The sequence below is a fragment of the Scylla paramamosain genome, chromosome 22 (assembly GCF_035594125.1).
Source record: "Scylla paramamosain isolate STU-SP2022 chromosome 22, ASM3559412v1, whole genome shotgun sequence".
Classification (NCBI taxonomy): domain Eukaryota; kingdom Metazoa; phylum Arthropoda; class Malacostraca; order Decapoda; family Portunidae; genus Scylla; species Scylla paramamosain.
The window spans coordinates 10,759,752-10,782,849 of NC_087172.1; the positions used below are offsets into that span (position 1 = coordinate 10,759,752).

At 39.4% G+C, this 23,098-nt stretch overlaps 1 protein-coding gene and 1 pseudogene across 1 annotated transcript; both read left to right on the top strand.

The window, feature by feature from the left end:
* The first annotated feature begins 210 nt into the window (after positions 1 to 210).
* LOC135111814 (general transcription factor II-I repeat domain-containing protein 2-like) lies at positions 211 to 2,067 on the top strand. The gene has a single exon (XM_064025525.1). The coding sequence runs from the start codon at positions 211 to 213 to the stop codon at positions 2,065 to 2,067; it is 1,857 nt and encodes a 618-aa protein (XP_063881595.1).
* A 7,577-nt stretch (positions 2,068 to 9,644) lies between these two features.
* On the top strand, positions 9,645 to 21,563 carry LOC135111815 (cytoplasmic dynein 2 intermediate chain 1-like; annotated as a pseudogene).
* The last annotated feature ends 1,535 nt before the right edge of the window (positions 21,564 to 23,098 follow it).

Genomic DNA, 23,098 nt, shown 5'->3' on the forward strand with positions numbered 1-23,098 from the left:
TCTAAATAATTCTTTCTTTTGATATATTAAATGATTAAATTAAAACGAAAATGTTTTGTACCCGCGATGAGGTGTACGTGAGCACAGCGAGATGTAGACGAGTATGAGACACGTTGGCCCCCGCCGCTGGTGACGCATCAGTCAAGCAGCGCTGCTATTTCAGTGACTATTTAGCTGCCCTGAGTGACGCTCTTGCTAGTTACTCTCACCATGGCTACTGCGAAAAAAGTCAAACTTGATGTCCGATCATTTCAGTCATCATGGACAAATGACTTTGGATTTATTCAACAGAATGATCGTGCTGTGTGTGCTCTCTGCTGCGAAAATGTCGTGTGCCGCACATCTAGTGTTAAAAGACACTTTGAAACAAAACACGAGAAGACTTTCAAGGACAGTGCAGACAAGACTGAAGCGATTAAGAAAGCAGTATCCCGCTATGAGAAACAAAGTAATGTGTTTAAGAATCTGAGTGCTAGCAAAATCAATGCAACTGAGGCCAGTTACAAACTAGCTCTGTGTATTGCCAAGCATGGAAAGCCTTTTACTGATGGAGATTTCATAAAAGCAGCTTTCCTAGAGTGCTCTGAGGTGCTTTTTGATGGCATATCAAACAAACACATGATCATCTCAAGGATAAAAGATATTCCTGCCTCAGCTAGGACCGTGGAGAGACGTATTTCTGAAATGGCTGCTAATGTAGGTGAGCAACAAACTGTTGCTTTAACAACTACACCTGTGTTCAGTGTGGCCCTGGATGAAAGCGTGGATATAAATGACATTCCCCGCCTGGCTGTTTTTGCCAGGTACAGTGACACAGAGATACACGAGGAGCTGTGCTGTCTTCAACCTATGTATGGCACTACCAAGGGGGAGGACATACTGAAGACATTCACTAACCATTTTGAGGAGAGAGGGGTTGACATAAGAAAGATTTTTGCAGTTACAACAGATGGTGCCCCTGCTATGGTAGGAAAAAACAAGGGTTTTACCAAGCTTGTTGAGGATAAAATTGGACACCCCATTTTGAAATTGCACTGCATAATTCATCAAGAAAATTTATGTGCCAAAATCTCGAACTCTGATCTCAACAAGGTGATGGCTACTGTAACAAAAGTAGTGAATTTTGTTGTTGCACACTCTTCTCTTACGCACAGGCAGTTTCAAGCTTTCCTTGAAGAGGTGGACAGTGCTTACAAAGATATACCCTTGCACAGCAGTGTTAGGTGGCTAAGCTGTGGGAAGGTATTGGAGAGATTTGTGGAATGCTTTGATGAAGTCAAGCTTTTCTTAACAGAAAAAGGCCAAGGCTACCCTGAGCTGGAGGACAGAGACTGGATTGTGAAACTTATGTTTCTCTCAGACATCACCAAACATCTAAATGACCTCAGTCTTCTCTTGCAAGGTGCAGGAAAAACAGTGATGGACTTGTATGATACTTGGAAGGCATTTGTTGCAAAGCTTGCAGTTTACTCATCAGATATTAAAAATGGTTCTTTCCGTTACTTCAAAAACTTGAAAAACTTATCTGCAACTCATCCTATCAACACTACTGATCTTCAGGTGTACATGCAAGAATTGAAATCTGAGTTCTCAATCAGATTTAAAGATTTCCAAAACATCGGCCCAGTGTTTTCCTTTTTAATCAGACCAGACACGTTTAGATACAGTGAGTTGGACGCATCTCTTTTTGAGTGGATGGAAACTGAGGAGTTGCAAATGCAGTTAATTGACTTTCAGGCATCATCATTGTGGTCAGCTAAATTTAAGGATCTTCGAGAAATATTGGAAACTAGTACGACTGATCATGCAGCCTCCATATTAAGTTCCTGGACATCACTGCCTGATAAATTCAGTTGCATGAAGAAAGTAGCTTTTGCATTGCTATCAGCATTTGGATCTACATATCAGTGCGAGCAGATATTTTCACACATGAAGCACATCCTCAATCCCCATCGCAGCAACCTTACAACGGATCATTCTGAGGGTTGTGTAAAGCTCAAGGTGTCCAGATATTCACCTGAAATTTCAACTTTGGCCAAAGGGAAGCAAGGGCAAGGATTGCATTAATAATGTGAGTACAATTTTAAAATAAAGAAGTATATTTTTAGTTACTAAGAATAATAAATGCTACAAAAAATGTCACATTTATGTTATGTATATGGAGAAAAATACATTTTACTTTAATTACAATGGTCACTACATACTCAGTCATAGTGTATAATTATGATTTTCATTTTCGTAGGCTACATATAGGGCTGAAAAAATAACATTTGGCACGCAAGGTAGTAAAAAAGTGGCATGAATTATAAACTGGCACACTATGTTCAAAAGGTTGCCGACCCCTGGTCTATTAGAATCAGTACAGAGGAGAATGACTAAAAGGATACAGGGGATGAGGAGTATTCCTTACGAGGCGAGGTTGAAGCTGTTGAATTTACATTCTTTAGAGAGACGTAGGTTAAGAGGGGACCTGATAGAAGTCTTTAAGTGGTATAAGGGTTATAACAAGGGAGATGTAAGCAAAATTCTTAGGACCAGCAACCAGGGTAGAACAAGAAATAACGGGTTCACGCTTGAAAAATTTAGGTTTAGGAAGGAGATAGGGAAAAATTGGTTCTCAAATAGAGTGGTAGACGAGTGGAACAGACTCAGTAATCATGTAGTTAATGCTAGGACACTAGAGAGCTTTAAGAGAAGATTAGACAAGTTTATGGATGGGGATAACAGATGGAAATAGGTAGGTGTGTTGCAAACAGGGACTGCCACGTGTAAGCCTGGTCGCTTCTTGCAGCTTCCCTTATTTCTTATGTTCTTATGTTCTGGAGCACGTTGTGAGGATTGTGTGCCCTGGCAGTCTAAGATAGAGTACTTGACACTGAGGTGTGTCTATGTGTGTGTGTGTGTGTGTGTGTGTGTGTGACACCTGCATGGTCTGTTACAGCGTGGACCACTGAAGGAGACAGCTGTGGTACGTTGTGACTGCAGTGTGCTGTGCAGTGCCGCTATCTTTTTTTTTTTTTTTTATGTAGGAGGGACACCAGCCAAGGGCAACAAAAATCTAAAAAAAAAAAAAAAAGCTTGCCAAGATGCCAGTCCTGAGTAGGGTCCGAAGTGGTGGTCAAAAATTGAAGGATAAGTGTCTTGAAACCTCCCTCTTGAAGGAGTTCAAGTCATAGGAAGGTGGAAATACAGAAGCAGGAAGGGAGTTCCAGAGTTTACCAGAGAGAGGGATGAATGATTGTAAATACTGGTTAACTCTTGCATTATAGAGGTGGACAGAATAGGGGTGAGAGAAAGAAGAAAGTCTTGTGCAGTGAGGCCGAGTGAGGAGGGATGCATGCAGCTAGCAAGATCAGAAGAGCAGTTAGCATGAAAATAGTGGTAGAATATAGCAAGAGATGCAACATTCCGGTGATGAGAAAGAGGCTGAAGACAGTTAGTTAGAGGAAAGGAGTTGATGAGACGAAAAGCTTTTGATTGATCCTGTGAGGTGGGACGCGCTACCCAGCGATATAGGTGGTTTGCTGAGTGAGGTCGGTGGTGCAAGCCTTGTGTTGTAGCGTGTTAATGTGCCTCGTGTCCTGTGCTACTGCTCGGTGTGGGCAATCAGGGCCGGATTTACATGTTGCGGGTCCCTGGCCCCTGAAAGTATGCAGGGCCCTGTCAGGTTCACACCCCACTTGCATTTAGTAAATCTGTCATATACTAATAATCATGTTTAGACAAACTCACCAATTACTCATTAAGTGTAACATAGGAAAATCAGGAAACCAAGTTTTATAATGCATGTAATAATATAGTCCTTTATTAAAGAAGTTATTTACCCAAAGTATTACATCATAATATGAAAGAGCGGCACAGAAAATCAACAAAAAAATACTTCTGTTATGATTTATAACCTTAACTTTGGGTAAATTCTAAACTAACCTAGCTTAAATTGACTGCAATAAACACTTAAGACTTTTAAAAGCTTATAGTTTCCTCCTGGCTTTCATTCTTGACACGTCCCTGATCACTTAACAAATACAAACACTCCTGAGTATTATATATATATATATATATATATATATATATATATATATATATATATATATATATATATATATATATATATATATATATATATATTGTTACAAGCACAGATAGAAGCTTGTTGATTAGGGGTATGTTGAACCCTTTCTTGTAGCATAAAGTAGTGAAATGAGTATGAAATAAAACTACCATTATTAAACTAAATATCAACTACTTCAATCGGGCATAGTGCATGCAACTTATCTAGGGCACAGTGATCCTGCTTGGGTTCAAGTAAGTATGTACAGTTAACATAACATATATAAGCTGTTAAGCAATAAATGAAACCAAAGGTGACAAAACTTTTTTTTTTTTATTATGTAGGAGGGACACTGGCTAAGGGAACAAAAATACAATAAAAAAAAAAAGCCCACTGAGATGTCAATCCCACAAAAGGATCCAAAGTGGTAGTCAAAAATTGACAGATAAGTGTCTTGAAACCTCCCTCTTGAAGTAATTCAAGTCATAGGAAGGTGGAAATACAGAAGCTGGCAGGGAGTTCCAGAGTTTATCAGAAAAAGGGATGAATGATTGAGAATACTGGTTAACTCTTGCATTAGAGAGGTGGACAGAATAGGGGTAAGAGAAAGAAGAAAATCTTGTGCAACAAGGCCACAGGAGGAGGGGAGGCATGCAGTTAGCAAAATCAGAAGAGTAGTTAGCATGAAAATAGTGGTAGAAATCAGTTGCAACATTGCAGTGATGAGAGAGAGAGAGAGAGAGAGGCTAAAGACAGTCAGTTAGAGAAGAGGAGTTCATGAGACCAAAAGCTTTTTCATTCCACCCTGTCAAGAAGAGCAGTATGAGTGGAACAGCCCCACAGATATGTGAAGCATACTCCATACATGGATGGATAAGGCCCTTGTACAGAGGTAGCAGCTGGGGGGTTGAGAAAAACTGGCAGAGACATCTCAGAATGACTAACTTCATAGAAGCTGTTTTAGCTAGAGATGAGATGTGAACTTTCCAGTTCAGATTATAAGTAAAGGACAGACCAAGGATGTTCAGTGTAGAAGAGGGGGACAGTTGAGTGTCACTGAAGAAGAGGGGATAGTTGTCTGGAAGGCTGTGTCAGGTTGATAGATGGAGGAATTGAGTTTTTTGAGGCACTGAACAATACTAAGTTTGCTGTGCTCCAATCAGAAAATTTAGAAAGATCAGAAGTCAGGCGTTCTGTGGCTTCCCTGTGTGAAATCTTTACTTCCTGAAGTGATGGATGTCTATGAAAAGATGTGGAAAAGTGCAGGGTGGTATCATCAGCATTGGAGTGGATATGAAAAGAAGTTTTGTTTAGGTCATGATTGATGAATAATAAGAGGAGAGTGGGTGACAGGACAGAAACCTGAGAAACACCACTGTTAATAGATTCAGGAGAAGAACAGTGACCATCTACCACAACAGCAATAGAACAGTCTGAAAGGAAACTTGAGATGAAGTTACAGAGAGAAGGATAGAAGATGTAGGAGGGTAGTTTGGAAATCAAAGCTTTGTGCCAGACTCTATCAAAAGCTTTTGATATATCCAAGGCACAGTAAAAGTTTCACCAAAATCTCTAGAAGAGGATGACTAAGACTCAGTAAGGAAAGTCAGAAGATCACCAGTAGAGCGGCCTTGGTGGAACCCATACTGGCAATTAGATAGAAGGCTGTGAAGTGATACATGTTTAAGAATCTTCCTCTTGAGGAAAGATTAAAAACTTTAGATAGGCAGGAAATTAAAGCAATAGGATGGTAGTTTGAGGGATTAGAACGGTCACCCTTTTTAGGAACAGGCTGAATGTAGACAGACTTCCAGCAAGAAGGAAAGGTTGATGTTGACAGACAGAGTTGAAAGAGTTTAACTAGGCAAGGTGCAAGCATGGAGGCACAGTTTTGGAGAACAATAGGAGGGACCCCATCAGGTCCATAAGCCTTCCAAGGGTTTAGGCCAGTGAAGGCATGGAAAACATCATTGCAAAGAATTTTAATAGATAGCATAAGGTAGTCAGAGGGTGGAGGAAAGGCAGCAACAAGCCCTGAATCGTCCAAGGTAGTTTTTAACAAAGGTTTTAGCGAAGAGTTTAGCTTTAGAGTTAGATGTCATGGCAGTGGTGCCATCTAGTTGAAATAAAGAAGGGAAAGAAGAAGCAAAGTTATTGGACATATTTTTGGCAGAAGTCACAAGGGGAGTTAGATCTTGAATGATTTTGACACTTTCTATTGATGTAGGAATTTTTGGCTAGTTGGAGAATGGACTTGGCATGGTTCTGGGCAGAAATATAAAGTGCATGAAATTCTGGTGATGGAAGGGTTAAGTACCTTTTGTGGGCCACCTCTCTATCATGTATAGCATGAGAACAAGCTGTGTTAAACCAATGTTTGGAAGATCTAGGTCGAGAAAAAAATGAGGAATGTACGCCTCCATGCCAGACACTATCACCTCTGTTATGCGCTCGACACAGAAAGACGGGTCTCTGACACCGAAGCAGTAGTCATTCCAAGGAAAATCAGCATAATACCTCCTCAGGTCTCCCCACTTAGAAGAGGCAAAACGCCAGAGGCACCTTTGCTTAGAGGGATCCAGGGGAGGCATTGGAGCGATAGGACAAGATACAGATATGAGATTGTGATCAGAGGAGCTCAACAGAGAAGAGAGGATGACAGCATAAGCAGAAGGATTAGAGGTCAAGAAAAGGTGAAGAATGATGGGTGTATCTCCAAGACGGTCAGGAATACGAGTAGGGTGTTGCACCAATTGCTCTAGATCATGGAGGATAGCAAAGTTGAAGGATAGTTCACCAGGATGGTCAGTGAAGGGAGAGGAAAGCCAAAACTGGTGGTGAACACTGAAATCTTCAAGAATGGAGATCTCTGCAAAAGGGAAGAGAGTCAGAATGTGTCCCAATTTGGAAATTAAGTAGTCAAAGAATTTCTTATGGTCAGATGAGTTAAGTGAGAGATATACAGCAATGTAAATTTAGTTTGAGAGTGACTCTGTAGTCATATCCAAATGGTGGTAAACTCGGAAGATTCAAGAGTGTGGGTATGAGAGCAGGTTAAGTCATTGCGCACATAAACACAACATCCAGCTTTGGATTGAAAATGAGAATAGAGAAAGTAGGAGGGAACAGAAAAGGGGCTACTGTCAGTTGCCTCAAACACCTGAGTTTCAGTGAGGAAAAGAAGATGAGGTTTAGAAGAGGAGAGATGGTGTTCGACAGATTGAAAATTAGATCATAGACTGCAACTGTTGCAGAAGTTAATGAAGAAAAATTGAGGGGGTTTCAAGACACTTAGGGTCGTTATCAGAAGAGCAGTCCGTCCTGGGGACATTTGTGGTCCCCTCCCTAGATGGGGACTCCAAGGCTGGTGTAGGAGTCACCATGATAATTTTGAATTTTTCAGTGAAGGGTGTGTGTGTGTGTTGTTAGGTGTTTGTAGTTTTGTGTGGAGGAAGAGAGTTGTCTTTAAAGGCCAGGCCGTGACAGGCCGTGACTGCCCCCTTGTGTTGTGAGACAAAGGGAAACGTTCAGTGAGGTCACAGCTGGTTTTAATGATAAGTTTACAGCAACCCCTGATCCAGTGCTTTAGACCTCACTGGGAGTAATTATTGTTTCGGCAGGTGCCTACTGCCTCCTCTTATAAAGGAGGAAGCAGTATAAATCCTCCTATAAATACAAGTTAATTACCAACAAAGTGAATGTAACATGTACCAAATAATAAGCAATAAAGGAAACCAAATATATACCCAAAATACAGCACAACTATAAGTAGCTCAGTCGTGTTTATAATGAAGAGTGTGAGTGCAAGTGTGTGAGTGTGAATGTTTGTGTTCGTGTTTGTCACATCTTCTTCTAACTCATGTCAATGTAACCGAAGCCAGGTAGCAGGAGGGAGGATGGTTCCAACTGTGAGAAGCGAGTGAGACTGACAAGGTGTGGAGATGGAAATCAGTCGTCAGCTCGGTAGCTCAATCAAGATGTGAGTCGAGATGTGTTTCCAAAGCTTCGTCCTTATGATACCGCCACGGTGTGATTGAGACAGTATTCGAAGCCGATGGCTAATTGGAGAGATAAGTGGTTGGCAAGGTGGGTACGAGGGCCATAATACCTCCCCCCTGAGGACGTTGAAACCCAGTAACAAGAACCATGGTGACAGAGATGTGAGGGAAATTGGATAGGCCCTCGTCAGCATCAGAGGTGGATTCATGAGAGAGCATCGGCGATGATATTTTCAGAGCCTTTTATGTGTCAGATGGTCACGCCATAAGGCTGGAGAAGTGACCATTGGGGAAGACACTGGTTGGTAAACTTTTTTCACTGTAGGAATGTAGTTGGTGAATACTTGCCAGCGTATTCACCCTGCTGGTGTGCAGGTAGCATTCAAACTTTTGAATTGCTGAGACATTTGAGAGCAGTTTCTTCTCGATGGTGCTGTAATTCTTCTGGTGGCTGAGTGATAGGCCACCAGATGACAGATTCTGTTCTCCTGTAGGAGGACTGCCTCTGAGGTGATTTTGCTGGTGTCGGTTAGCAGAGAGAATGGCTGGGAGAAGACCGGTGATTGCAGTACTGGCTTGTGAGCTAGGAGATTCTTGAGTTGATTGAATGCTTGCTGACAGTCTGGTGTCCACTTGAATTTGGAAGTTCCACTGGTTAGTCCTGTTAGAGGGGTGGCTGCTTCCGCAAAGTTTGGGCAGAACTGGTGGAAGAAACCTGCCATCCCAAGGAAGCATCGTATCTCCCTCTTGGAGGCTGGCACTGGGAACTTCAGTATGGCAGACACATTGGCATCTTTGGGATAGATACAGCCATGCCCCATCTGGTGCCCCAAGTAGATGGCTGTTGCTCCGCTGAATGTAGTTTTGGCCAATTTTACTGTCAGCTGTGCCTCCTGCAGTCTGTGGAACATTACAGCAAGTTGGGGGATATGCTGCTCCCAATTATCTGAGAAGGTAAGAAGTACCTTCTAAGTACACCGACACTGACTAGGTCTTGAACGAGGTGATTCATGGCCGTCTGGAAGGTGGCTGGGCAATTTCTGATCCCAAATGGAGCCACCAAGTTGTGAAAAATGCTAAAGGGGGTAATGAAGGCTGAAATTTCCTGAGCTTTCTCAGTGAGTGTTATTTGATAGTAGCCTTTTAAGAGATCAATCTTAATTACAAATCTGAATTGTCCCACCTCATCAAGGAGATCATCTATTCGTGGTAAAGGGTAGGCATCTGGCACTGTGATAGCATTCACTCGTCTGTGATCCGTGCAGAAGCGTAGTTGACCATTTTCTGTGGGAATGAGTATGCACGGTGAAGCCCAAGGTGAGTGACTAGGTGCAGCCAACATCTGCGTGAGTAGGTAATCAACCTCTTTCCTCATCAGCCCTCGTTTCTGAGGATGTAGATGGTAAGAAGCTTGGCAGATAGGTGAAGTGCCTGGTAAAAGTTGCACATCATGAGATGTTAAGGAGCACTGTTGTGGTTGGTTTTGAAAAATATCTTGATGTTGCTCCACAAGTGAAATTATGTCTTGTGCTTGTGAGGAAGATAGGTGACTTAGGTTATTGTGTAAATGTTCAAGTATATATGCATTATTAGAGATGTCTTGTATATCTGGAATTGTGTCTGAGTCTACTTGCTTAGTTTCTGCGATTATATTTGATGCACAAGGTTGGAGACTCCGGTGCAGGTGTTCAGTGCTTGTATAATTTGAGCAAGTTACCATGAATTAATTGTGAAGACATATGACGATCAGGAGTCTTAATTATATAATTTGTATCACTTACTTTTTTGAGGATGTCATGTGGACTGTGATACTTGGAAGGCGGAGCCAGAAATAGGCATAAAGGCAAGGACTTGGTCACCCTCTTTGAAAGTTCTTACTTGAGTGGCTCTATCAAAATGTTTTCATCCGATGTTGTGTTTGCTGGAGATTAGAGTAGGCAAATGAGCGGACTTTATGAAGAGTAGATTTTAAGTTATCCAAATAGTGGGTGACTGTGACAAGCCTATGGACAGTGGAGTCAAGTAGCTTGTCTTTAACAAGTTGTAGGGATCTCCTCACTTTCCTACCAAATAATAATTCAAAGGGAGAAACAGCCAGAGTCTCATTGGGTGTTTCTCTAATAGAGAAACATGAAAGTGTCTTGTTCCATTCCTGGTCCTGTTTGCAACTAAACTTTCGCAACATTAATTTTAGGGTTTGATGACACCTTTCTAGTGCGCCCTGAGACTTTGGATGGTAAGTGGTCGCTAGAGTCTGCATAATACAAAGTTCAGTTAAGACAGCCCGGAAGAGATCACTCGTGAAGTTTGTTCCCCAGTTGCTCTATATTTCTTGGTGAATACCATAGGTGGTAAACATGTGGGTGAGTTTAGACACAATAGTTTTAGCACTGATATTCTTAATAGGGAAAGCCTCAGGATACCTAGCAGTTGGGTCAAGTACAGTTAGGATGTATTGGTTACCCTTCTTGGTTTTTGTTAAGGGCTCTACAACATCAATGATTATTTCTGAAATGGCTCTGAAGGAACTTGTAAAGGTTGTAGGAGGTAAGGAGGGATGGTTTGGTTAGGTTTGCCTCCAACTTGACACGTATGACATGAATTAATAAATGAGGCTACATCCTTCCATAGAGCTGGCCAGTAAAAATGACAATATTTTATCACTGGATATCGTCATACCTAAGTGTCCAGCAATGTTTTCATGAGCGATCTCTATCAAGGGTGTTATCAAGACTCTTGGCAAGACTATCTGATGGTCCTCAGCCCATGCTGAATCATCATTAAGTTTAGGTGGTCTATACACTCCCATAAGGATGTCGCCCTGGTGGTAAAATGATGGGTAGTGAATGACCTGATCCTTACGAATGACTTGGGAATGAAATTTGGTTAATGATTCATCCTCTTTTTGGGTCACTGAGATAACCTTAGTAGTGAACAATTGATTTAGGTTCACTTGAGCTGGAGGATTCGGAGGTTTAGGCAGACTGAGCAGCAACGGGATTGTTCTGGGCGGCTTGTGCTCGGGTCACAGCACAAACCAAAAACAAATTGGGTTGTTCCTGCTCAAATTCCCTTGTATGATTACATGGACGTGGTGAGTCTTTAATAACAATGGGTGGAAAGACTGCACCACGGGCTAAGTCGTTAACAAGTAAAAACTCAGCATTAGGTATGGGCAAAGATTGATCACTACTGACCCCAACAATCACTTCTCCCTTCACTGAAGGACTGTCAAGGTGTATTCTGGCTAACTGGAGTGGAAATTGTTACTGTATGTAAAGTGTATGTACCTCATGTCATTATTCCTCAGTAATCATAAGTGAAATGTTCAATAGTTTTTTATTTGCATGAAAACGTGTAATGTGTGTAAGTATCAGTATTCAATGGTATATTAAGCACCGAAGCCGATGCTCACTTGTTGGTAGAGTGTGGTTAACCCACTGATCGCCTGCGGGCGTCACTCACGGCCAAGTCGTGCTCAGACAAAGATGGGCAGGATGGTGACCGAAGTAAATACTTTAATTTTGTAGTAAAAACTGATTGTCATAGTGCCAAGTTGATTGCATGTATTGTTAATGAATATTGTAATATGTTGAAAGTGCTTAATATCAGTGTATAATGTTAATTTGTAAGAAATTGAGACCGAGAACTTGTCCGCAGTTCTTATAGTCATGCCTACCTCATCAATAAACGTATCAGGGAGAACTGCCTTTCCTCAACCCTACAATGATGGGTGTGATCAGTAAAACAGATCACCTGAGAGCCAATTGATGCCCAGCTGGTGCAGCTACAGCAAGAACTCGACCTACAAGCAAGAAATTGGCTCCATGTGAAACCATAGCAAGAGTGAGTCACGGAACGCTGACGTAAGCCTATAGGTTGACCTATGAGGCCCCGGGGTCAGCTCTACCCTTGACGACAACCAGTCCCTTCTACCCACTGTGCCTCACCACCATTTTATAGAACCCATGGTCACAGGCAAGAAAGTATAATAGTATGTATGTGCACTGAATTGAGTAGCCTAAGTGAATGAAAATTACCCACAATTAGCTAGTATTAGAGTGGTAATTCTAATTGCTCTTTCAGTGTCTCAGTATTGACACAATTAAGTTGTTAGATATGTCTGATACTGAGGAAATTAATGCCATAGATGGCCTTAGGGAAGGTGAGGATGAGCAAGTGAACAAGGGTCAAGCTTGTAATGAAGAAGTTAGTGTCAGGGGGTGAGTGCCAACCGACAAAGGAAGAGAATATCAAGTTAGTGTAACCAAGGGAAGAGCAGAGTCCTGTAAGCGTAAATGGAGCAGTGTTACCAGCAAAATTAAGAAAGGACTAAAAATTGTAATTAGCCCCTTTGAATTAGAGCCCATGTCAAGTGAAGTAATAGAGGCATTTCATCAGTATTATGTGGAATACACAAAACTGGTGGAACTAGAGCCAGAAAAGTCAGAGGAGCTAAATGAAGAGCTGGAACACAACCAATGAGTTCACCATGAAATATTAGAAAGTATAGAATGTAAAAGAAAAGAGTTAAAGAATGACTAGGGATCAGTTTGTTCTAGCAAACGGTCTAGGCATTCTAGAGTTTCATCTACTTCATCACATTCATCAACACAAAGAAAGCAAGAAGCAGCAGCAAAGGTAGCCAGACTTAGAAAGGAAATGGAATATCACGATAGTTTAGAAGAGGCAGAAGTTAGGTTAGTTAAAACAAAGGCAGGGGCAGAAGTTATGTTAGCCAAGATGAAAGCAGAGGCAGAAGTTAAGTTAGCTAGAGACCAGGCAATGCTCGCAAAGAAAAACAAAGCAGTCGCTAGTGCAGAACTTAATGCTCTTAGCTTAGTTGAAGAAGTAAAAATGGTTCCAGGTAATGATGAAAATGTAGGGAAGCAAAGCTATCTTCAACAATACATAGAGTCACAAAATGAAATGAAAGCACAAGCAATTGCAAATCAACAAAGTGATAATGCCATGCCTCACAAATATGTTACATTCCATAACCCACAGGAACCTTCTTCTTGCAATAGAGACAATGAATTGATGGCAAATGAAGTAGATGGACAAATATTTAGTGAACCTCAAGCAATAAATTTCAACTCTACAGCTCAAAGTCTTGTACCAAGCTCTCGTAGACACACTCATAATGTCAACATGCCTAATAGTGTGAGACAGAATCATCAATCCTTTTCCCATCCTGGGGGAACCTTTGCAATCAGCATACCTGATCCCAAGTGGAGCCTCCCTCCAATAGAACCTAACACTTTTGATGGAGAACCTATGGAATTCCCAAGTTGGTTGAAAAACTTTGAAACTTATGTAGAATCTAGAACTTATATTAGTAGAGAGAGACTTGCCTACTTAGACAGGTATACAACTGGTGAGGCAAAGGATGCCATTAAAATGTTAATGCACTTTAACTCCGCTGCTGACATGTCGAGGACGGGCACTGCTGAGCATGATACAGCTTGATATAGTGAATGTGGACCTTTTTACCTTGTCACCTGTTTCCTATGAGACTTATATCTCAACATTTGGACAGGCCAATAGACAACAGGTAAGTGAAGAGAGAGAGAGAGAGAGAGAGAGAGAGAGAGAGAGAGAGAGAGAGAGAGAGAGAGAGAGAGTTATGTAATACAAGCATTTAACGTAGAAGAGGGAATTGGCATGAAAAGTATATTTCTATCACAGTTTTTATGAGAAATATATTTCTATCACAGTTTTTATTTGAATTCAGGTATATGTGTACCAGTTCCCAAAATTTAGAATATGATAATGGGTGCATGTATTACACATAATAGTTTCCATGTGCTTGTATAGTGCAAATTTTATGTTATATTCCTTATTTTCAAGCACAAAGATATAACCTGGTCATGTGCCTTCAACCTTGAATGTTCACTTTACATGTTACACTTTACACTATTGCAACCATGTGAGACACTTAGTAATTTGAGTAGAGAGCATTATGGAAGTGATTGTGAATGGCATGTGGCATAAATTCCATATATATATATATATATATATATATATATATATATATATATATATATATATATATATATATATATATATATATATATATATATATATATATATATATATATTTTATTTATTTATTTTTATTTATTTACTTTTTTTTTCTGATCCTAAAGCTGGTGAAGCTCAAGTTTAGCTCAGCTTGCTGTCCTGATGGCTAAGTTAGGGAGTTGGCTCATGGATGGTGTCTTAGCTAACCATCCTTTAAAAATTCTAGCTCACTATATTTCGTCCATAATCTTGCCATATCAGTTGTACAACTTTTCTCAAAACTTTATTTTTTTCTTTCTTTTACAATATAATCTGAATACATTTAACTCATAACAAAAATTCACCTGAAAGGTACATGTACAAACCAATGAGTATGCACTTTGTGAAGAAGTACAAACGGATGAAATTATAACACGTGACAAGTTGACTCAGAAGCCTGTACACATCAGTGTTGGGACAGACAACCAGCTACCGGGCCCACAGGATTACATGGGGGTTGGAGGCGATATGGATCCAAGAGAGTATTCAACAATGCCAAGAAAAAATGCCAACACTGGATATCTTGGATATCAAGATTGAGTTGAATGTGGCATAAATGAAAATTTTTTTTATTGAATCTCGTGGGGCATTTCTGGTTTATTCTTTACTGGTTGTTTCTTAGAAAATGATGAAGTGTCAAAGATAATGGTAATGACATATAGGTTCCTTACAGTCATATGTATATTTTCAATAGTATTCATATAGTAAATTTGTTTTGTAAAGAATGTGTTTAAATGCAAAAGATCCTCACTTTAGTTTCCTGCAACCCTCAGGAGGAGGAGGATGCTATGGAATTAAGTGAAAGTGGATTAGTCTGTCTTTGGTCAGTACAAGAACCTTCATGACCACAGCAACTCCTTTGTTGTCGTGCTTCACCTGTAGCTGCTACATTCAGTCCATCCAAGCCATCATTGGTTCTGGCAGGCTTAGAAGATGGTTCACTGGCTGCCTGGGACCTGCGGGAACACTTCAAATTCCATTGTCTCAAAATTGAGATTGATGATGTTAATTGGAGGGTCAGAATTCTATCATTTATTACTGGTAATACTTGTTAATGATTTTTTATTGATTTGTTTTGAACATATTACTACAGTGTGGAATGTATTGATGTTGAAAAAAAAGGCCATTTTATGGTTGTATGCCTTGTTTCTTTTGAATCAGCTTGTGATGTGGATGATGGTGGTGAAGGCAGTAGAATTGTGGCTATCCAGTCTGTAACTACACCTGAGGATCTAGAGGCAGACACACAGGGTTCATTTCAGGTGTGTAGTGTTTTTTTCACATTATAGCTCCAGTACTGATACCGATATATAGCTGGTTACTAGTATATATGTTGTAGTAACATGGCTCCTTTTGCAACAGGTGGTCACACTCAGTAATGATGGAAAAGTGATGTGGTGGGTGGTGGTTCGGGTGCCTTTCACTAATGCTCTCATGGATATAGGCATTGGCAAGAAGTACAGCAGCAACAACATTGAGGAAAGTAAGGTTGGGGTGACCCCACATACAGGTGCTGCACCTTGGGCCAGAATTGCCCTCAATCGTGCTGCAACCATAGATGTAGCAACCACTTTGTATGGGTAAGTGGAATGGATTGTCTTGTTTTAAGGAAGTCACTAGAAAGGGGAATTAAAATATTAAAAAAGTTATTGATGTACTATATCATGCATTTACCTTGTATTGAGATTTAGTTTACTTATCTAGCAGCAGTCTCATCATGTTTCTGATTTAGCATATTTTACTGTAGAAAACATTGAAAATGAGGGAAAAATTTACTTATTTATATTCTATAATTAGTTTTAATGCTGATTTTATAATTTGTTTGCAAATACTTGAAATAAATATTATGAAATAGTAAATATTAATGAAACAAATAATATTAATGAAAGATACAACAGAAAGCAAGTTATCATAAGAAGTAATTTTTTCATGTAGTTATATTTACAACTTTATTGTAACAGAGAACACCACCTGACTGGGGGAGTCACTTTCCACAGCTTAAGAATAGGCCCCAGTGATTCCAGTCAGCTTTATGCTGCCTCAGTGAATGGAGCAGTAGCTCATTGCTCCCGTCATAATGGCAAGACTTACCCTAAGGCTTATTTACCTGATATTGGTGAGTGATTATAAAAAAATTGAAGTGTTTTGCAGAAAAAGTCATTGTGTATTATCATATGCTCATTTATCACCTATGTGTATTTTTCACATAACTTGTTTTTTAAGCAAGTAGGATGAAACATTACAAAAAGGAGAATGTTATAAGTATTAAGAATGATTTTGACCTAACCAAAATGAATTTTTAACCTTAAAATATTTTACATTTGTCAGTTACAAGAGAAGATGTACATAATTTAAATGTTCAAAATTTCACAGAGATTGTAATGGTAAATATTTGTAATATGAGTAGTTTTTATCTTTGTATGCAACACAAGAAATCCCACATATATGTACCAAAGAAATGGGAGATGTGCTGTATGAAATATGTGACCATCATAAACGTCATTGTTAATTGAAATTTCTACAAGTGGACTTTATAACAACTGAACCTCCTTATTTTTTCCTCACTGAAACAAAGGTGTCTGAGGCAACTGACAGTAGCCTTTTTCTGTTCCCTTCTACTTTCTCTATCCTCATTTTTCAATCCAAAGCTGGATGTTGTGTCTATGTGTGCAACGACTTAACCCGCTCTTGAATCTTCTGAGTTTTCCACCATCTGGCTACGACTACAGAGTCACTCTCAAACTAAATTTATCTATGCTGTATACCTCTCACCTAACTCCTCTGACTATAAGGAATTCTTTGACTTCTTAACTTCCAAAATGAAGCACATTCTGACTCTCTTTTCTTTTGTGGAGATCTCCATTCTTGGAGGAGACTTAATGTTCACCACCAGCTTTGGCTTTCCTCTCCCTTCACAGACCATCCTGGTGAACTAGCCTTTAACTTTGCTATCCTTCACAACCTAGAGCAATTAGTGCAACACCCTACTCATATTCCTGACCATCTTAGAGATACACCCAACATTCTTGACCTTTTCCTTACCTCTAATCCTTCTGCTTATGCTGTTACCCTGTCTTCTCTGTTGGGCTCCTCTGATCACAATCTCATACGAGATACGTATCTGTATCTTGTCCTATCAACCCAATCCCTCCTCAGGATCCCCAGAAGCAGAGGTGCCTCTGGCTTTTTGCCTCTGCTAGTTGAGGGGACCTGAGCAGATATTTTGCTGATTTTCCTTGGAATGACTACTGCTTCCATGTCAGAGACGTGTCTTTGTGTGCCAAGTGCATAACAAAGAGGATAGTGTGTGGCAAGGAGGCATACATTCTTCACTCTTTTTCTTGACCTAAACCTTCCAAACCTTGGTTTAACACAGCCTGTTCTTGTGCTATACAGGATAGAGAGGTGGCCCACAAAATGTACTTGAGCCCTCCATCACCTGAATCTCATGTGCTTTACATTTCTGCCCAGAATCATGCTGAGTCTGTTCTCCAGCTAGCCAAAAACTTCTTCATTAATAGGTGTCAAAATCTTTCAAGATCTAACTCCCCTCGTGACTTCTGGCACCTAGCTAAAAAATATCTCCAATAACTTTGCTTCTTCTTCTTCCCCTCCTTTATTTCAACCAGATGGCACCACTGCTATCACATCTATCTCTAAAGCTTAACTCTTCACTCAAACCTTTGTTAAAAACTCTACCTTGGATGATTCAGGGCTTGTTCATCTCTCTCTCTCTCTCTCTCTCTGACTACTTTATATTACCTATTAAAATTCTTCACAATGTTGTTTTCCATGCCCTTGCTGGCCTAAACCATTGGAAGGCTTATGGACCTGATGGGGTTCTTCTTGTTTTATCTGAAACTGTGCCTCTGTGCTTGCACTTTGCCTAGTTAAACTTTTTGAACTCTGTCTGTCAACATCTACCTTTCCTTCTTGCTGGAAGTTTGCCTACATTCAGCCTGTTCCTAAAAAGGGTCCTAAAAAGGGTGACCATTCTAATCACTCAAACTATTGTCCTATTGCTATAATTTCCTGCCTATCTAAAGTTTCTGTTTCTGTTTCTGTTTCCTGTTTCTCAATAGGAAGATTCTTAAACATCTATCCAGTATGGGTTCTGTCAAGCCTGCTCTGCTGGTGATCTGGCTTTCTTTACTAAGTCTTGGTCACCCTCTTTTAGAGATTTTGGTGAAACTTTTGCTGTTGCCTTAGACATATCAAAAGCTTTTGAAAGACTGGCACAAAGCTTTGATTTCCAAACTACCCTCCTATGGTTTCTATCCTTCTCTCTGTAACTTCATCTCAAGTTTCCTTTCTGACCATTCTATTGCTGCTGTGGTAGACAGTCATTGTCCTTCTCCTAAATCTATTAAAAGTGGTGTTCCTCAGGGTTCTGTCCTGTCACCCACTCTCTTCCTATTATTCATCAAACTTGTTCTAACCTCTCCTAAGCTGCACTTTTCCATGTCTTTTTGTAGATGTCCAACCCTTCAGGAAGTAAACAGTTCACACAGGGAAGCCACAGAATGCCCGACTTCTGATCTCTCTAAAATTTCTGATTGGGGCAGAGTAAACTTAGTATTGTTCAATACCTCAAAAACTCAATTCCTTTATCTATCAACTTGACACAACCTTCCAGACAACTATCCCCTCTTCTTCATTGACAATCATCTATTTTCCTCTTCTACACTGAACATCCTCAGTCTGTTCTTTACTTATAAACCTAAACTGGAAACTTTACCTCTCATCTATAGCTAAAACACCTTCTATGAAGTTAGGTGTTCTGAGATATCTCTGCCAGTTTTTCTCATCCTTCCAGCTGCTAACTCTGTAAAGGGGCCTTATCTGTCCATGTATAGTGTATGCTTCACATGTCTGGTGGAGGGGGTTCCACTCATACTGCTCTTATAGACAGGATGGAATCAAAAGCTTTTCGTCTCATCAACTCCTCTCCTTTAACTGACTGTCTTCAGCCTTTTTTTCATTGCTGCAATGTTGCATCTTTTGCTGTTTTTTATCACTGTTTTCATGTTAACTGCTCTTCTGATCTTGCTAACTGCATGCTTCCCCCTCCTTCATTGCACAAGACTTTCATCTTTCTCTCACCCCTATTCTGTCCACCTCTCTAATGCAAGAGTTAACCAGTATTCTAAATCATTCATCTCTTTCTCTGGTAAACTCTGAAACTCCCTGCCTGCTTCTGTATTTGCACCTTCCTGTGACTTGAATTCCTTCAAGAGGAAGGTTTCAAGACACTTGTCCTTTATTTTCTGACTACCACTTTTTACCCTATTCAGGGATCAGCATCTCAGTGGGCTTTTTTAAATTTAATTTAATTTAATTTATTTATTCTTTTGTTGTCCTTGGCTGGTGTCCCTCCTACATAATAAAAAATAAATAAATAAAAAAAAAAAAAAAACATTGAATATTATGTTATAAGGTTTCTGTGATCGCAGGAAAGATAATGGAAGTATACCTAAGTGAACTTGAAGGTTCTGATAGGAGAGAAAGGCCATGTTAAAGGTGGAAGGATAAGGTAAAGGACTTTATGTGTGAAACAGAAAGCAGTACAGGCATAGTAAAGACCAAGTGCTTGAACAAGTACAGAGGAAATGTTTGGAAAGGGAGAAGTGAGAGCTCTTCTACCATGTTCACTCCATTGAGGGATCCTCCTTAAAGGAATGAAGTGTTAGAGACAGATAAATAGAATGGTCATAAGGATGGAATTAATCTTTCACTTTATTGGGAATGGTTTATTACAGAGCCAGGATGTGAAGCCACGTGTCTGGCTGTGTGTCCCCATGACAATCGTTACCTGCTAGTTGGAAGTGGGGATGGAGTTGTGCGGCTTCACAGCAATGAGATTGATCATCCCTTGACCTCTTGGCAGTCTGCACAAGACTTTTCTCCAATTGTTGATGTGCAGTGGTCTCCAGCAAGACCTTGTGTGTTTTATGTCCTGGATTCAAATAGAAGGTAAGGTGAAAGTAATTTTGATTCATATGGATCATTGTTGATAGATAATAAGTGCTGGATGGGATGACATTGTCCCTCAGTGTGCTAGTACTTCATTTCAGAATTTAACTTCTTGGATTATGTTGCCTTTTATTTCCGATGATGCCTTTTATTTCCTTGTCTTTGAAAAATCAGGAAGTGGACTGCCACATATCAAGGTCTTTTTAATATGGTATACCCTTTGGTTTCCGTGTAATGATGTAACACCAGTCATGTTTGGTGTATCCTCTGAAATTGGAATAAAATCCTGTAATTAGTGATATCTAGTACATCCCCATTTCTATAAACAGATTAAATGTTTGGGATCTGAGTGCTGGGGATATATTCCCAGTGTTAACAATTGAAGCTGGAGGACTTGTGGATGGTAGTCTTTCTTCCCTCCACATTGCTTCCACACAGAGAGCATCACACCAGCCCCTCAATGCAGTGAGTATTTTCATGAGTTTGAGTCAGTGATTTTGTTTGGGGAGTTTTTGTGAATACCGTTGGTGAGTTTTTGTGAATACTGTTGGTGAGACATGGAGGAAGCATTTTTTGTGAATTATTGAATGTAGAACAGCATAGGGTATCTCATATTGTTGCAACAGGAATGAAGTAATGAATGATTGTGAATAGTCTTTGGTTGTAGCTTGCTTGGAGGGAATGGAGAGGAGTTTGCATGAAAGTGCAGCAGCAACAGTATTGCATAGGCCTGACACATGGAACATTGGGACAGGAGAGAAGATAAGGCTGAATTCAGTGATGAGATGAGATGTGTAAGGAACATGTTTAGAGTAAGGGAGCAGAAAAGAAGGTTAGACAGTGTATTGAAGTTGAGTTTTTTTTAGAAGGTTTGTATAGTAAAAGAGCAGGAGGGAAGATTGTAATAGAGATAAGGTATGTGAAGAATGTTTTTAGAGTATTGCATATGGATAGAGTAAGAAATTAGGAAATCAATTGAAGAGGATGACAGAAAAGTGATTGGTGTAAAAAATAATTGGGTCAGATGTGAGAGGCATAAGGCTACACAGGTGCACCCTTAGAAGGACATTAGAGTCTAGCAAGGAACAAAAGTCAGCCTGAATTCATCACATATTATAATGTTGATATTTTATCTATCAGGTGTTTGCCAGTAACACTGGTGAGTTGGTGTTGCGGCAAGTGAGTTCTGAGTTCTGTGCCTATGAGCATGTTGAAGAGTACAAGACAGAGCTGGAAAGATTCACTTACTATGTTAACATTATATAGAAGTATACACACACAATGTACAAAAAATTCCTTATTATAAGATTCTAGTCAGTCAAGCTTCATAATGCTGTGCTGTTGCTTGAATTTTCATGTAAGACAGTAAGTCATTCCACTTATTAGGTAAATATCATCCCAAAATAAATTATGGACATCTAGATGAAAGTAGTATGGATGGGGCTTATTTCATTAAATCTATTTACTTTTATAAATAATCTATATTCTGTCTTACCTTTTTGTGGTGTGAAGTATCCATGGTCTTGTGTAGCAAGAGTTCACATTTAAATTGGTTTTGTTAAGATGTACATGCAAAGGAAGCCAGTATCGGTGGCCTTCCACTCTTGTAGGACAGGAAGGTTACACCTACATGACTGGTCTGTACTTGTGCTGCACGTGAACAGCAGCTATAGAATGAAAAGAGACAAAACCAGATCATTTCCATCCTTTTTATTAAAAATAACATATAAATGTTCTCTAAAATATACAGGTTATTTTTTTCTTAAAAAATCTGTTTCATGGATTTATATTGTTATTAGTTATAAAGAATGAAAAGAAATCAAGATTAATTTTTTTTTTTAAATTATGCTTTTGAATCATTGATAACTGAATTCCTACATCACATTTTTTTATTGGGTCTTCATCAAATCATCAAATTTATTAATGAGAGTTGCAAGCTACCTAGACTTCCTGAGCCAAGGAAAGCAGTTTGATTGTTGTCTTCTGCAGCACTTAAGTTTATTTTTCCTCTTTTTTCAGCATATGTAGATGTCACTTTAAACTAATTCTGCAATTTTTTTTTTCAGCCACAAATTGTGGATAGATTTTATTTTATTTATATGCATCAAGCCACTTTCTGTACATGTGGGATGGCATAAAAAAAAAATACAGCAAGGGAAACCAATCCACTAGAAAAACTACTGAAAAGAAGTAAGTGATGTATTTCATGCAGAATGATACTATTGATCATACATGTGCTCATGTTCTTCTTAGTCATACTTTTTGTTCTATTTTGCAATGTTGTTTTTAAGGCTGTTCTTATCAACTGAGGAACATGGATATGTACTGATAAGAGTTTTTGACATGTCCATTTGTCTGTCTTGTGTTTTCACAGTGATAAGGCCAGATTTTGGGGTTAAGACTATCACCTTTCAGTGCAGAATGGTTGATAACATCCAGAGAAAAATAACGAGATTTAAAAGTACATCTCTGTTAAAAGTTGATAGCAAGATATTATAACTTAAGAAACAGAGTAGGTCTGGTGAGCAGATTAAATCCCAGGCTATGTTAATTTTGCTCCAGAACTGCACAGATTTTTGTAATCAATACAAAGCACTTTTTTCACCAAGGCATTTTATGCAGCATTACTACATATGTGTGCCTATTAGTGAACTAATCTTGCCATTATCATTTTGCTTTGGCAGTACACTACATTATTCAGCAATTATATATCATAAAGTTAATAGCAAATGGATTTAATGAGATATGTAATTGATAAAAGCCTGAACTTTCAATAATACAGTTTTCTATCTTGCACATTCCTATACACTTTAGTTGATTCCTGACCATAGCATAGAAAATTCCAATCACTGTGTTCTGTGAAGACACTAGCAACACAACAAATGATCTGTGATGTAAGGACCAGTATGTATTAAATATTTCTACTTGTTACTCTAGTCAGACATGCAATAGATAATTAAACAGTGAACTTACACTTAAGAATAATGAATTGTTGACAGTGGAAGATTTTTAA

Bases quoted from the DNA above. Each gene is read 5' to 3' on its own strand.
- LOC135111814 (XM_064025525.1), top strand. From the start codon at position 211: ATGGCTACTGCGAAAAAAGTCAAACTTGATGTCCGATCATTTCAGTCA.